At 33.9% G+C, this 16856-nt stretch overlaps 3 protein-coding genes across 4 annotated transcripts in view; 2 read left to right on the forward strand and 1 right to left on the reverse strand.

Moving 5' to 3' along the window:
- Positions 1–16856, forward strand: part of LOC142341467 (tetratricopeptide repeat protein 7B-like) — a 571721-nt gene that overhangs the window by 122014 nt on the left and 432851 nt on the right. The gene's annotated exons all lie outside the window — the stretch shown is intronic.
- Positions 1–16856, forward strand: part of LOC142341468 (TAR DNA-binding protein 43-like) — a 333593-nt gene that overhangs the window by 122012 nt on the left and 194725 nt on the right. The gene's annotated exons all lie outside the window — the stretch shown is intronic.
- The window catches only part of LOC142340673 (uncharacterized), a 72418-nt gene continuing 60306 nt past the window's right edge, over positions 4745–16856 (reverse strand). The window contains exons 3-4 of the mRNA XM_075391364.1: positions 13037–13309; positions 4745–5029 (exon numbers count right to left, since the gene is read on the reverse strand). Of these exons, the coding sequence (XP_075247479.1) occupies positions 4833–5029; positions 13037–13309 (470 nt within the window). The 3' untranslated portion in view covers positions 4745–4832. The remainder of the gene's footprint in view (positions 5030–13036; positions 13310–16856) is intronic.

A 16856-nucleotide genomic window follows, 5' to 3' on the forward strand; every position in this document is an offset into this window, starting at 1 on the left:
TCTGGCCAAGTTTTTATTATTTTGACTGGACTTCTAATTCGATTTTGTTCCATTCGAACCAGTCTGTTTAGCAGCTTCAAAACAAGATTGTTCTATTATTCTTTATTTAAATGTCAAAAAAATTATGTAAAAAAAATTTGTTTTCTAAGAACAGTAGTATGACGGAGAGAACAGTAGTTTCAGTGACTACAGCTGATTTGATTAAATGAGTGCTTGCTTAAAATTTACTCGTGTGTTAACAAACATTAAAATTTTGCTCGAAAAAAACTGTTTTGGTTGATCTAATTGTTTTTTAACTTTTTGGGTTCATTCCGTCTATTTGTCATACGTTTCACTACATTGGAGCCCACACAAAAATAGCAAAATTGCGTTCTTGAGTCGATATGGTACTTTGTTCTACAGGTAGCCTATTCACTAAAATGGGGCTCTAAATTAATTAAACTGAATTTTTTTGCTTAAAAATAATTGAAGCAGATAAGTATGAGTCAGTTTGAATGGAATAGAATTATCACCTAAATTACAATGAATAATACACTGTAGCTTAAAAAACTTTCAATAGAATTAAACTTTTTATTTCTTGTCATTTGTCATTGAAACGAATGGAAATATATAGTGTTTGTTCCGACCCCTCTTGAGGGGGAAGGAACTATAAACTCAAATGGTTTTTTTTTGTGCAGTCAATTTTGGCCGATCGACATATTCATCGTAGAGAGTTGAGACTGGTATCATTAGAAAGCTTGTCCAGCGTAGAATATGGAATTAAAAAGTTTTTTTGTAATTTTCGTTTTTTACAGTGAGTTATCGAGGTTTAATTTTTAAGAAAATAGAGTGATTTCCTGTGAGATTTTATTCACATTTTCCAGAATTTTTTTAATAAAACTTTGCCACATTTGTTAAATTTTTAGAAAAAGTTGTTGATTTTTATTTGTAATGACGAAAAAATTTTGTAGGCTGTTTTTATTTTCTTTTTGTCAAAAATTCTGGCTAAATATTTCAAAATTAAGACTTTTTCATCAAAAACAGCACGAAATAAGTTTCTTGATTCTAGTTTGATTAAATATACAGGAAGTACAGACCCAAACAGCACTTACCCAATCTTTATAGACTCAAAAAGGGGCTATTATTTCTTCAACTTCCGTTGAGAGTGTTCTGTAATTTAAACTTTGCCATTTTTTGCTAAATTTATTCGTTGATTATCAAAAACGCAGCATCCATTTTTGATTTTTTAACTGTCAAAATATAAATAATATAACAATCGGCAAATTAAGTGTTCCTAATGGTACAACAAGATGTGAAACAAGTTTTGCAGGGCTAATTCTGGACCATTCTTGGACTGACAAAACTCAAAAATAATTCAGATTGTAATCAGTCTGTCTCTTTTATAAAAATTTTCAATCTTTTCTTCATTAAATAAGTGAGAGAACATTTGAAACCACAGCTCACTAATGATAGGTCCGATCCGCTTCCTAAATAGCTCCACAATAGTGTATTTAGTTGATTACTGGAAAGCTTCTGGTCGTTTTGAATTTTAAAAGTATTTGATATTAAGTAAACAATGACTTATTGAAGTTTGCCTCTATTTTTCTCTTAATTTGGTCAACTTGTAGGTTATTGTCAGCAAGGAAAGAATGCGCCTTATTTCGACTGAAATCAAATTTATTCACTAATGCGGGTTTTACGCCTTAAAGTATGGTTTTCTGGATATGATACTACTAGATTTCAATTCTTTTTTTTTTTTTAATTTTTAGGTATTTGCCCATTTTTCACGTTTTCTAGTTTTGTCACATTATCACGTTATTGACAGTTCATATATCACATATTGAGTTTTTAGAATAAAGCACAATTGATAATATTAAAATCCTTGAAGATATAGATTATGATTTTAACGGCTTGGACACTACTTTCCCGAAGAATTTATGTGAATTATATAATGTTCGTCTTTAACTGTCGTTTTTACTTTGTCTTATAGTCGTATGAATTTTCCTGTACCATGACCCGGTTTCATTGGCTTTTCATGGAAAAATAGATGAGCCGATATTATGATATTAGTAGATAGCTGATGGCTCTCATGACTCTTAAAACAATTGTTTTTCAAATTTAAAAAAAAACACATTTTAGCTTCGCAAATTTGTTCCTTTTAATGTCTGTTTGTTATCTAATTTCGTTAATTACAGGCCAGTTATGACCCGATTGTTGTCAATGGAAGGCTTCAAAAGGGTATTGGTCTCACACAATCTAATATTTTTGGAAAATTCGTTAACACTACTGGCATCGACACGGGTTTTTCAGAAGAAAAAGTAAATTAATTTTTGATTTTATCAGGTTTGACGTTCTTTTTGTAGACGTAAGACATAATCTGGATAATTGCAATTCGCAAGGACTTTAGGAGAATAGACGATATTATTTAATTATTTCATTCTGTAATTAATGGCGTTCATGTCTTTGAAAATACTTTTTTTCCAAAAAAATTAAAGTGTTACTTAATTTTGCACTTTTTTTATTTTTGTCTACTAGCGTCACCTAGCGTAATTTATGAAAGGTGACATAATACATCATTGGTGATTGCGAAAGCTGCAATTGAATAAATTTTCATTTCCATAGTATTGCTTTACGGTTTCGAATGCGTTTTCTGCCAAGTTTTAATTGACTTTTCCTTTGTTGTCTAATTTTTGTTCTTTTTGTAACCGCATAAAAAAAGGAATACCGGCAGTTCTTAATTCCTTCTGTAGAAGCATTTGTAAACGTACACCTATGGGTTTTTTTAGTTGATTTCGAATGGTTTTCATTACTTTGAAATTAATTGTTACTTTGAAATTAACTGTTTTTGTTCTTTTTTGTCTAACTGTTACCAATCCTTTTTATTGACTAGTCCCATAGCTTTTCTGGTGAATTACAAGTTAATTTGTCTAATATCAGTTTTATCTGACGCCGCTTTGACTTTGTTATTAAATTTTGTTTTTTAAATCGGACATTAAATTATGCTGTAATTAATTTTTTTTGTTATTGTTGTTTGATTTTGCTGTTCGACTTTACTTGCTTTCTTAAAACTTGCACATCTCATCATTTTAATGCACTTTTTTCACTCTATCACTAATTTGTTTGCTTTGGAGGCTATCTTTTTGTTTATTTTTTTTAAAATGCTTGAATTTTTGGGTTTTCTATGTTCCTCATTTGGCAAACAATTATGCCAAAATTGTGGATGAGCGGGGTCGGAACCCTATGTGCTATCGCACATTACCGAGTCGCCTTGTTTTATCTTTGTTCTCCCGGAATCTTGAAAAGAATGACAAAAAGACATTGAAGATATACCCAATTCTATTTTTAGAAGAAAGTAGTATAGTATATTCAGTAGAGAAATCGTTGCGGTTTATCTTAACTCAGAATGTGCTCTGTATGGTCCAGGCACAAACTAATTTCTGGAAAAGTAGCTTAATTGAAGTAATGCATGGCAAGGGTGTCCCCTAGTGATGAGTGAATTTAAAACCTGCAAAAATCTTGCAAGCTGATTCAAAACTTGCTAGATTCTCGCAAGATCCAAGATATCAATCTAGGCAAAAAATTTACTCATGTTTTAGAAAACACCTTTGAAGCAAATTATTGTTTATTAAACAAGTTATAAAACTGAAATCAATGGAAAAATTTTGATGAAAAATTTACATGGCATAATAGGTCTAACAATGAAGTAGACAGGAACCACCGGTAATACTTTCTAAAGCCAATTAATCAACAAATCTTTGAAAGACACTGTTTTTCTGTTTTGCCTAGAGCTCAGAATACATTCATTAAACTCATACGGTATCTTTATTAAAGAGCCCTTAAAACCCTTACCTCTTTTTACGATTTCATATTTTGAAATGATCACTAAGGAATCCACACCCACACGGAAAGAACTTTTTGTTTTGCTTAAAAAGGCTGTCCATAACTTGATAGCATTTTTTACCACTTTTTTACCAGACAATTATCTGATAATTAAAGCTATCAGCCAAGAGCTGGAAATTTTCACAAACAATTGAAAACTCTTTGAAAATGATAACGAACTGTTTCATTAAATTATAGTTTTGCTCATAGTTTGACTTTTCTTATATAACTTCTCAGATGAGCTTATGTTCGGGTCTCTATTTGTATTGCGCAGCAGATGTGGGTCGACATTGCCTAAAAAAACCCTTTGCCCCAAAACGATGTAAGATAGAGATTAAGTGAGGGTAATGCGGTAGACACTTTTTTTAAAAGAATTTACACCCCAAATTGCCCACAACACAAAAATGTATGAGTTGAGGTGTTAATGAGGTCCCCCCCCGTTCAATCTACGAACACTTGCCTGACATCAAAAACAAACTATACTTTAACTCATTGAGGCACTCTTACATAATCCTAATACCCCCACATCATTTTCAGTCATAGTTACCCCCCGTGTAAAATGTTTGCAAGAACTTTTCTAAATATTTCCCCCCCGATTGGCCCTAATATCACGTAACTTTGGGGTAATAACTATCTGGGGTCTCCTCTAGGTTTTTGGGTATCTTGAGTTGCAAGGCCGCAGTGAGCGAGCCAAGTGGCTGTATACCACAAAAGCCCAACTCAGGTCCCTCTGATCCGAGATCTTTTGGGTTGCTCACCTCATCCTGGACAAAGATTTCAAAAACTGATCAATTTTCTCTCTTTTTCCTGAAAAACAGCGAGAAAATAGGTGTCAAATAACTAAATTTCACTAGAAAGGGATGCATCATTGGGGGTAAATAAAATAGTTTAAATGGTCTTCTCTTGTAATTTTTCCATCGCCGAAATCTTTCACGGCTGTTTTGTTTTTAAATTTTCTGTAAACTGTTTTTTTGCTACTGATACTCGTGGCCATAAACCTCAATCTGACATAGAGACATATATTGACCATCTGTGTATAGTACGATACTGTCTCCCAAATGACCACAGGAGAGATATCTCCACTCTGATTGGCCACTCAGGTACACCCTCTCACACACATCAGTGCAGAAGTCCTCCAGACACACCCACACACTCACCATATCACCTTCATCTGGATTGAAAAACTGTTCATTAAGCAGCAAAGCGTACACATTGCAACTTTTATTTTATGGACAGCAGTGACAACAGCTTCAATTAGCTTAAACTAAAGATAATTCCCATGGTCAGTGGGGAATTTCTTATAATGATCAAACTAGTGTGCGGTAGAAGCCACCTCTAATCAGACAAATTCCAGACTGAAGTGTTCTCTTATCAGACAAGTTGCAGACCATTTTCCAGACTCTCGCGTGCTCAACGCTTTTCTGGATCAAATAATTTGAGCACACGATGCGCATATGTGCGCTCGAGGATGGTCTGATAAGTCAGTTTGGTCTGGACACCTCAATCTGGGTAGGTACAAATTTATTTCAGATCTCTTTCTACTGATAAATCATTTTTTTCCATGAAGACTATATAAGTAAGCATAGTTCAATTTTTTTATAGTATTGAGACTTTGAAAGTGAAAATCAGAAACAATAAGTGAGCAAATTAACTCTAAAATTTGGTACTGAAGAACACCGGTGATGCGTTTAGACTGTCAATTCAGTCGAGTCATAAGCCCCCTACATCGTATTAAGGTCCTCTAATTCGCAAAAAGACCCAATTGATTCAATTCACAAATCTCAACTCATAAAATTGTCCTCGTGGTGATGTTGAATTCAATCAGCAAAAGCAATAATACTACAAGGCAATTTCTTGAGAAAAAACGCGGACTTCATTTTACCTATGGCGGCAAAATGCTTTTAGTAGTTTAAAAATGTACAAATAGTATTTTTTAGTTTTCAAGGATTTTGCACTTGCTAATTGGCCAAATCATGTTTGTCGTAATTTACACAATTATTTTTACAATTTTGCACTATTTTGCACATATGTGCACAATTTTGTGTCAAACTAGCTTGTTTGGTCACTTTATGTGGTTTTGTGCTGGATCATTTGGTTCGTATTTCCAGCGCCTCAATTGTCTTTCTCCCACATCATATTTGTAGAGTTTCTGATCAGTGTATGAAATAAACACGATTGTTGGCATTTTTGCGAAGGAATGACACTTGCACGATATTTGCGGAACTTTCTATTCCAAAAGCTGCTTCAATTTGTACAAGTTTGAATCAAAGTCAGAAATTTTAAATGATTTTTTTTAATTTAGTTTTTTTCTGGTTCAAACTTTTTCTATCACACCTCACCTAGAGTAATTTTAGCTCAAGCAAATAGACCAAGATAAGCGTTGGAAACCTAAATATGGTCTCTGAAATAATCACCAATTTTAATTTTACAAATACAAATTTGTCACACAGCCATAAAATATGGTGATCAATGTTGTGTTTAATTGCTCTGAAAACTTGTGCAAAAAGTATTGTTTGAACATAAGATTGAGAAAAGTGCCGCTAATTTGTCGACTCAGTCGAGTCATAAGCCCCCTACATCTATTAAAGTCCTCTAATTCGCAAAAAGATCCGTTGATTCAGTTCATAGATCTCAACCCATAGTCTGATCAGTTCGTCTTTATGGTGTTGTCGAATCGAATCAACATTAATACTACAGCAGTTTCTTCAGAAAAAACGAGGAATTTATTTTACATATGGCGGAAAAATGGCTTCATTCCTCTATCATTATGCAAAAATTTGTTGTTTTTGAATTTTCAAGAATTTTCTTTCAAACAAAATCCTAAAAAACAGTTTTTCTCTTTTTTCAGCTTTTCCTCCATTGCTTGGGTGTTTGCATCTCAAACTCACTACTTACAATTCCACTGGATGCTTTGAAATGAAGATATGACATGAAATGCTTAATATATGATTGAACAAAAATTTTTGAACAATTTGTTTTGGTCGTTATCTCTCACTGTTGCACTGTCTGTCTTTGTCAATTCTTAATGGCGCAGTATTGCAGTTGATAATTTAAAATTGTGTTTGCTATTTATTGCAAAATTACTTTCAAAATTTTGCACTATTTCGAGCATGTGTGCACAATTTTCTTTCAACCCAGCTTCTTGCCTGGCCACTTCATCTGGTTTTGTGCGGGATCATTTGGTTCGTGTTTCTACTGCCTCAATAGTTGTTCTTCTTTTATAGTTGTACAGTTTCTGATTAGTGTAAGTCTTAAACACGATTTTTGATATTTTCCCGCAGGAATGACACGTGCACAAATTTTGCAGACCTTTTTTTCCGAAATTTGCTTTAATTTGTACAAGTTTCAATTAAGGTCAGTATTTTGTCTTGAGTTGTTGATAAATTTCGTGTGATTCAAATTGCTGCTACCTCAATTCACTTATAAAAAGACTTTTGATCGAGCAAATAGACCAACAATAGTCCTTAAGAACACGATCTCTTAAATAACCGCCATGTTTAATTTTAGGAATATGAATTTCTCACTCTAACTACTTAAAACAATTTTTTTTATCAAATTTGCTTTCAGTTGCTATGGAATACTTATGCATAAATACAGTTCAATCAATAGATTAAATGCGATGACTTCTTACGCGATTATGTACAAACAAAGTTTTCCTGAAAAACTCATTCCTTTGGGATTATTAATAACTTTAATTTTTGATTATTAATCTACTTAAAGATATTTTATTTGTGCTGTGAAAGCTTATTGAACGTTTCTCGCTTTTCACGACATTTTTTCTATCAAGCAAAATAAAATAACACTACAATCGTGGTTATGGCAAAAAACTCAAAACAAATATGTCTTTTTAACAGTAAAAAAAACTGAGTAATAAGCGCTATATTATTTGCTTTTTTTCGGATGTCACTTGCTCCAGGAAAAGACAACTACTTTGTACATGTTTTAAGACAGTACAGGGAAACGGCATGTATTTTTGGACACCTCATATTTGGTCTAGATAAGGTTGATAAAAAATTAGAACCCGATAGTTGCACCTTGACCGAGGAAGAGTTTGTAATTCAATTGAAAATTAATAGCAAACGTGATTTAAAATATGCTATTGCTCAACAAACACCATACTTTTTTTCCAAAACTTACTTTTTCTGGACTGCTTTTCTAAAAGTTCACGAAATCTTTTGAATGTCAACCTGAATTGTACAAAATTTTTACTAATTTTGCGCAACCAATTTCACCTTGAAAGTTAACTTCTTGTAGCATAGATTAATTTGAATTCATTTTGAAAACATTGAAAAGAAACGAACTTGCAGATTCTCTTCTATAAAGCAAGGATTGGCTTTAAGAAAATCAAATTTTTCCTTGAAATCTATGAGTTGGTAGCGAAATATATGGAAAGAAAAAATTCCAATAGGAAAACATCTTTCCATCAGGAAAACGCAATCAGTTCTCTAATTTCTTATCTGCAAAATTGTAACGAATTGTAAGTTTCACAATATCCTTTTGATATTACGCATTTTTTAAGTGCTATTTGCGCATTTTTCCGTCTGCGATTTTACTTGTCTGACGGCTCTACATAACTTCCCAATTATGTTTGGATGGCGGTGTAAATGGATTATAGAGTAATGAAGTATAATTTTTTCGTCGCCGGTGCAAACAACCTTCAATTTGTATGACTTGCTTTTTAATAATGATTTCTTCAATTGTGTTAATCTTTGCGTCAAGTTGGGACAATTGGTCTGATTAAATGCATTAAAAAACGTTGGCCGGCGGCTGTTAAACGAAGCGGTAAACTTATGCTACGATTAATGAGCATATGATAGCTCTCCGGTTCAACCATTTTCTTTTTTTTTGCATTAACAATGAACAAAAATAACAGAGATAAAAGGCAACAAGAATATTACACAACAATTATTGAAAGTCTTTGACAACATTCTTTAATAGAAATTAAACTCAAGTACTACATTAAAAAATAGAAAAGAAGAACTGCTATTGACATAGAGAAAGAACGCAAATTGTTGTGAACAAAAAATATCAGTTTCAATCCTGAGTGTGATCCTGATTCTAATCTTGCGTAATCCTGATTTTATCGGCATCTTACTGAATTCACCACCATTGAAAACTAACTTAAAAAACTACATTTTGCATCTTCAGGACCCATTTTGGAGCCATTTTCATTTTGTCTTCAACCTTACATTCATAGTGGATATCTCAAGGCAGAAGATCATCAAATTGGCGCCCTAAAAGCTTCTCAAAACTGGTTGAACACGAACATTTCAGCCACCACAAACCCCCCAATCTTTCCTTTTGGTTCCTTGAAGCCTACGATTCAAAGAGCAGTTTTTTGTCGCATCTTTCAGGCATTATTTTATTGAAATACAACCTAAGAGATAAAGCTTTATCGGACCAACTGCGTCAGTCTGATCAGAATCACAATACAATCCGCAACTCATCCCGGGTATTCATTTTTTTTCTGAAAAACCAATAACACGTTGCGAACGTTTTTATCCTCCGACAAAAGCAGCTCAAGGGAACAAATCACTAGCAGCACAAAAAGAAACTCCGTATATGATTCCGCAATTGGTTTAACACAAAAAATGAGTGAACTGGGAATTTCGTTTCCTGATCCCAATAAAAAAGTAATCCTTACAATGTTTCTATCATGGGAAACAGTTTAATCAAGTTTAAAGTGAGAATCCCGCAATGGGGCTCAAGCACGTTGAATGGGTATGCTATAAGTCAATTTGGGCATGTTCACAATTCACTAACTTTGTCTTCAGTAAAAAACTTACCAAATGATTTATCTGCCGGCATAGCTGAGCTGGGCCAATCTGCAACGATGGTAAATGATTCACCAGGCTCAAGTATCACTCCGAACGACTTGCCAAAATTTCAATTGACTTCCAGTAAAAACAATCCAGCCATGCGCAACCCCCGTTAAATTTTGTTTGCGATGATCAGAAACTATTATGTTAACCAGAAAAGATTGCATCTAAAACCCTGAATTTGTTGATAACCGAAAGAAGTTTTTTTTCAAAAAGCAAATGTGTTTTGCGTGACTCTAACAAAAGTGGGAAAACATCAGAAGTAACAGGAAAACCGAATGAAGGTTTTGGTACAAAGCGGCTTTGTCGAAGCAAGTGAATTGCTAAATCAACAAAACAATGGAAGCATATGCTTCCTGAAGAAAAACTCCTTGTCTTCAAGGACAACTTAGTCGTAAGACGAAAACTTTGTCTGCGGACGGAATAAAACCCGACAACAGAAAAGACCTGATTGAGTTCAAAAAACACCAAGGAAAAAGTGAAGAAAAATGATCTTGAACTTATGAGAGAATAAAGGTCCAAGGCGTTTCAATTCAATGACGCTAAAGTTATTTGGCTGCTCGAGTGCATTTCTGTCATTACAGATGCCGGGCCGTCCAAAAAGTACAAAGAGTATCTTATCTACGCAAATAATTTTTCAGTTTCCAAACATCATACGCAGGCAACATTTAATTTAACCGAATTGGTGAACTTGGCCCGCAGAAGCCAGCTCCAAGCTCTGGGGCTGCAATATTATAAAGTGCCTCACTAACCGAATTAAAATAAAAAAAGTTACCCTTAGACCTGCTGCTGTCTAAGGAATCCGGCGTTTCGTTGCCCAGTGCATCGCAAAAAACAGTTTTCAAGGCGGTAGGTTTGTTTAGAGCAAAGCTACTAGCAATTGTGGTCAACGAAGGAGCCGAGAGAATAATGCATGTCACTGAAAAATTTCAAAAAAATAAAAGCAACAAATTAATGAGAATTTTCCAAATTGACTCCAGAAAAAAATTAATTCAGTGGTGCGTAGATATGTTTTCAGCTCATCGAACATTTTGTTGCCTAGTATTTTTTCGTTGCCTCATTTGCTACTCCCGGCAAAGTGATTGGTTCTTCAGAAGCTCATCAGCTGAGAGCCAGTTTTGGATTGCTTCAGGGAGAATCATTGGGATCATTTTGTTTTCTTTGGCATTCAGGCCTCTTATTACTGAATTTGAAAAAAAATATCAAACCTCATGCAAAGCAGCTGGTATTTTGAAAGCGGAATTATTGAAGAAACAGGACGATCTTTGTGAGGCATTAGACATTCTGACAACAGAAAACTTTTAGGAAATCGGGAAGGATAATCGCGAGCTATTGTCAGCCAGAAGCATGAAAAAATTGATATCATGATCTAGAGGAATAGCTTAAATTGATCTAAATTTTAGGAGATGCTATAGGCTCGGATGCTTTTTTTTTCTTCTTGCCCATTAGTATGCGTAAAACAGCAAAGAAACTTCTAGACAACTCACCTTTTGCGAATGATGCATGATGTGCAGTGAAATCATTCGTTATTGCATCGATGCCACCAAAAAGGTCTACACTTTGCGAAGCAATGATCCATCAGAAAAATCAACTAACTCTTACAACTTTCGATTCGGTTGCTCTGTTTTCCAATCTGGTGTTCTGATAGAAAAACTAACATGCCAAAATGAAATTGAAGACATCTCATTTGCTGAGATAATTGAAGAAATAGGTAAAATTTTGATCATTTAATCAAAAAAATTCACGAAGAACATGATGTTTCAAATTACGACAAATTTTTAGGAGGACAAAAACACTTCTAAAGAAGAAGCTCGTTTGCTTCGTTATCTCTTTCTCTGCAACAATTAAGCGCTTGAATATGTGCAGCTCCAATTCCAACTTTGGGGTTTCAGTTATCTCCGAATGAGATCCGCGATGCTCTTAAATATTGGCTGGGTGTTAGGCTGTACGAAAACGAGAGAAAATGTCCTATCTGTGAATTGTGAAACGTAAGCGTAATGAGAGATCACGTCGTTTAAAGCCATGGTTGGGTTGGTAATACTGCTTGTCAACATCGTATACGAGGTCAAGGTAGAACTATATTAGCTTCCCCGGGAGCTCAACTGTCCCCGATTCGTTAGCAGAAAGTTGTAACCCCCGCTAACTCTAGACCGTTGACACATTCTTACTTGTATTGATCGCCGGTCAGCCGGCAGCATTTGATTGCAAAAGCAGCGGAGAAAATTGGCTATGCACTGTCAGCGTCTGAGTACAGAAAGTACGAACAGTTCGCCCAGAAAAAGAGCAAAGCTGGAATTCATTTCATTTCTTAGGCCTTCGAGTTCTTTGATTGATTTTCGAAAACAATATAGTTATTTGTAGGTTTCAGTAGGAACTCGCAATCAGTCGTTTAGTATGTTAAAGCAATCAGTGGGTCCACTATCATGCTGATTGCAAGAGACGCGAGATTGTAGGCCGATGTGAAACGCGAGCTGCTTTTTATTCCTTGTCTCACCAGTTAGATGTGGAGTATTCGTCAAATATTGTGTCACCCAATGTGAAAGGACAACAAATTGTATTGAATTTTGACGGTTCCATTTATGATTCAAACTGATTTGATATTAATAACAATGAGCGAAGGTGAATCAAGTTTTTCACAGTAAATGAACTATCTCATTATTTCTAAAAAATTTCACCCGCAATGTTTTTTGTATTGTTTTTCGAACTTTAAGTCAAGGTAAGCGGTTTCTTATGACTAGAGACAAATTATAAAAACACTTACTTCCCTTTTATCAAAGCGATGTAGCATTTTTTTAAGTTTCTGCTGGCCTTCAAATAACAATTTTATTTGTTCGTTTTATAACTGAAATTTTGGCTACTTTTGGTTGCTTGTAGTTTCTAACTAATTTGATTTCGCAGCGCTTTGTGTTATCTTGCATTTCTACCTCAAAAAGATCAATTATGCTGTCAAAAATGTTTGCAGAAAACTATTGGGCTAGTTTAAGTCGCTCAATTTATTAATGATTGCTCTGGTCTTATGCAAATTTGTGGATGATTTTTATAAGTTTTACTTCACTGTATTATTGAAAAAATGCAAAATTTTTTTTCAAAGCAATCAATAATCCATGGGGTGAGGATATCATTACACTGCACAGGCAGACCCCAATTGCATCGCTCAAAATTGACTGAGCGGGCAACTAAATTTCGATTTGCTATATTAATACATGGAACTTACAAGAATTTTCTGGAATTGGGTTACATTCAAAAGCATAGCTAGTGATAATGAACGTAACCAAATTCCGCGGGGGAAAAATCAGCCAAAGTCATTTCAGGTATGCTTTTGCGATGTAGTGATATGGACTAAACATGATTACACTTACAAAGGGCTGGAAAGAGTATTCTGACGTTGTCAACATACGAGTAGGGCCATCCCATGAGGAAGTAGGCACCCGGAACATTCTCAACAGAAGGAGCACCTCTGAAGCAGTACTCACCACCGTGCTCTGTTCCTCCCTCAATAGTCGACTGAAGACTTGACCCGCTCGTGAAAAAATCGCCCCCAAGTGTCAAAGGGATTTTTTCAATTCTTCTCCTGGGAATCGTGTATTCACTCATGTTCATGATCACATTAGTCTCGCCCAAACTTTTATCTCCTAAAAATAAAAAAATAAGATTGCAAGATTTAAATTTTTGGGTCTCTCCCATATAGAGCGCCCTCGCTTTTGTAGGGTTAGTTAGACTTCGATTTCTGAAAAGACGGTGCTTGACCCAAATAGCCAATAAAATCACTTCAGCTTAACTTTAGCGAACAGCTGTACTTAAGCCTGAACCAAGATATCTATTTTGAACTTTTGTTCAAACCAAACTGTCAAGCTTTACTTCCTAGACTTATGCTCCACTCAACTTTTGTTTGACCCAATTTTCTTGCTCTAGACTTTTAATTGACCCAACTTGTCTTGTTCATTTTTGCACGACTCAAAATACTGAATTAACAAAATGGGTGGAGGAAAATCTTTCTTAACTCGATGAAATTGAAGTGTAATTCATGTTCACGCTAATAATTATATGCCAGGATGCTTCTTCATCTGTTGCAATTCTCAATGAACCACTAATCAATAAGAAATCTGTGTTGTTTTAAGATGAATTCTGGAAAAAATAGTTCTGCGAGGGAAAGCAAATAAGAAATGCGCCAACTGATTTATCTTAAGAAATCAAGAACAAATTCCATGGTTTTCCAACTGTCTTTTAAGTTGAATATTGGTTAGTGCAGTTCCAATGCTTCAGTAAGAAGAAATAATAATTTCTTTTGAGAATCTGCAAAAAAAACTATTTTTTTTCAAACAAATTGTCACATATTTTTGCTTTGCGTGACTCTAGTATACGAACAAGAATTAAAACGTTTACCCTGGTAAATGCTGAAAAAAACATTATGTTTCCTCGCCCGCACTCAAGATTACCTTGGACCTTAACTTAAAAATTTTGACTATTTGTTTCTTCACAAATCTTTTCCTTTGCTTTTTCTTTCCTTATATTTTTTGTCTATTAATTTATTTCCTTCATTTCCTCTATTTAGTTACCACTAGAGGTTTTTGTTCCGACCCTCTTGAGGGGGAGGAACTATATACTCAAATGGGTTTTTTTTTATTCCGTGAATTTTCGCCGCTCGATATACTCATCGTAGAGAGTTGAGACTGGTATCATGAGAAAGCTCGTCCAGCGTAGAATATGGAATTAAAAAGATTTTTTAATGTTCGTTTTCTACAGGGAGTTATCGAGGTTTAAACTTCTGAGAAAAGAAGATTGAATTCACGTTGTTTTTATTCACATTTTCTGGAATTTTTGCCTAAATTTTCGTCAATTTTGCTAAAATTTGTTATAATTTTTAAGAATAGTGTCGTTGATTTTATTTTTGAAGACGAACAAGCATTGTTGATTGTTTTGATTTAATTTTTTTGGTCAAAAAATCTGGATAAACATTTCAAAATTTAGCATTTTCATCAAAAACAGCACGAAATAAGCTACTTTAGTCCACTTTGATTAAATTTGCCGACAGTACACCCCCAAACAACACTCATACAGTCTTTTTAGACTCAAAGGGGGGCTATTTCTACTTCAGAGTCCGCTGAGAGTGCACTGTAGTTAAAACTTTGCCGTTTTTTGCTAACTTTACTCGTTGATTATCAAAAATGCAGAATTTATTTTGAGTTTTCAACTAACAAATTATCTATATCTACAAAATTCGAAAAATCAATTGTTCTTAATGGACAATAAGTCTAAGCAGGGCTAGTTTTGGGCCGTTCTTGGACTGTTACAATCCAAAAACAATTGGGTTGTAATCAGTCGGTCTTTTATTTTTAAAAAAAAGACTTTTTTTTTAATAATAAAGAACAGAACATATCAAATCAAAGCTCAGGAGTGATAGGTCCAACCAATTCGCTTGCTAAGCAGCTCCAAGCTAATGCATTTAGTTTTTTAATTGAAAGTTTAGGGTCGTTTCTTTTTTTAAAAATAATTGACTTTTCAATAAATAATGGCTTAATTAACTTTTCCTCTATTTTTTTCTTAATTTGTTCAACTTCCAGCTTAGTTTCATCAAAGAAAGACTGCTTCTTCTTTCTACTGATTTAACATTTATTCTCGGTTGCAGTTTTAAGCCTGAAGTTATTGTTTTCTGGCTTTGATACTACAAGATTTCAGATTTTTTTTGTTTTGATATTTGCCAGTTTTTCACATTTTCTAATTTTGTCACATTATCACATTATTGACAGTTCTCATGTCACCTTTTTAGCATTCGGAATAAGGCAAAATTAAACATTTTAAAATCCTGAAAGATATACATCATCGTTTTAACGGCCTCGACGCCTCTTTCTTGAAGAAATCAATTGAGTTTTTTAATTTTGTCTCTAACTGTCATTTATTCTTTGTCGTTTCGGTCGTATGAAATTTCCTGTATAGTTATAGCTTTCATTGGCTTTTCATGGAAGAATAGAAAAACCGATATTCTGATATTAGTAGATTGCTGATGGCTTTCATGACTTTGAAAACAATCGTTTTCCAAAATTTAAAAAAAAAATTTAACTTCGCAATTTTGTTCTTTTTATGTTTCTTTTTGTTACCTAATCTCGTTTGTTAATTACAGGTCAAGTATGACATTATGGGTGTCAAGGGAATAAAAGAGATTTGTGTCCCAAAAGTTTATTTTAAAGAATTTGTTATGACCTTACTGGCTTCGACACCGGTTTTTCATAAAAAAAAGTAAATTAATTTGACTTTTGTCATATTTGACGTTCTTTTTGTAGATGCAAGAAATGTTCTGGATAATTACAGGCCTCGAGGGCTTCCTTTTCATGAATAAATGACCCTACTTAAATAGCTCTTTTTGTAATTAATGCCTTTCATGACATTGAAGGTAATTTTGTTTCGAAAAAAAAAATTAAAATTATTACATGCTTTAGCACTTCGCTTTTTTGTCTACTTGTTACCTAGTCTTACTAATGAATGGCCACGTACTACATTATAGCTGTTTGAAGAAGGCGCAATCAAACATATTTTGAGTGCCAAAATTTGGCTTGACGGTTTTTACAGCGTTTTCTGGCAAGTTTCAATTGAAATTTTGTTTGTTCTTTGTTGTTCCTTTTAGCCGCTTAAAAAAATGAATAAGGACAGGTCCTAATGCCATTCTATAGAAACAGTGATATTCTTAAATTTGTGGTAATAATAATTGATTCCTGATGGTATTTATTACTTTGAAGTTAACTGTTTCAAAAAAATAAGTTGATTTTTTTACTTTACTGTTTTTGTTCTTTTTTGTATAATTGTTACCAAACCTTTTTATGGACTGGTCGCATATGTTTTCTGGTCATCTATAAGTTATTTTTGTTTAAGGTTTATCTGACGGTATGTTGACTTTGCTATTAAATTTAGTTTTTAAGAGGGACATAAATTTTTTGATGTAATTAATGTTTGTTGTTGTTGCTGTTGTTTGATTTTGCTGTTCGTCTTGACTCGCTTTCTTAATTTTGACATATTACAGCAATCTAATGCATCAGTTTTCACTCCACTGAGTTATTTGCTTTGGAGGTTATCTTATTGTTCATACAGAATTTTTTGAAAAAGACTTTGGGCTTTTTTGGGATTCGCAAAAAATGATTTTTGGGTTTTTCTATCTGTTCCTCATGTGGTAGACAATTATGCCAAAAT

This window comes from Convolutriloba macropyga, chromosome 6 (assembly GCF_964194025.1).
Source record: "Convolutriloba macropyga chromosome 6, txConMacr16.3, whole genome shotgun sequence".
In the NCBI taxonomy this organism is placed as follows: Eukaryota; Metazoa; Xenacoelomorpha; order Acoela; family Convolutidae; genus Convolutriloba; species Convolutriloba macropyga.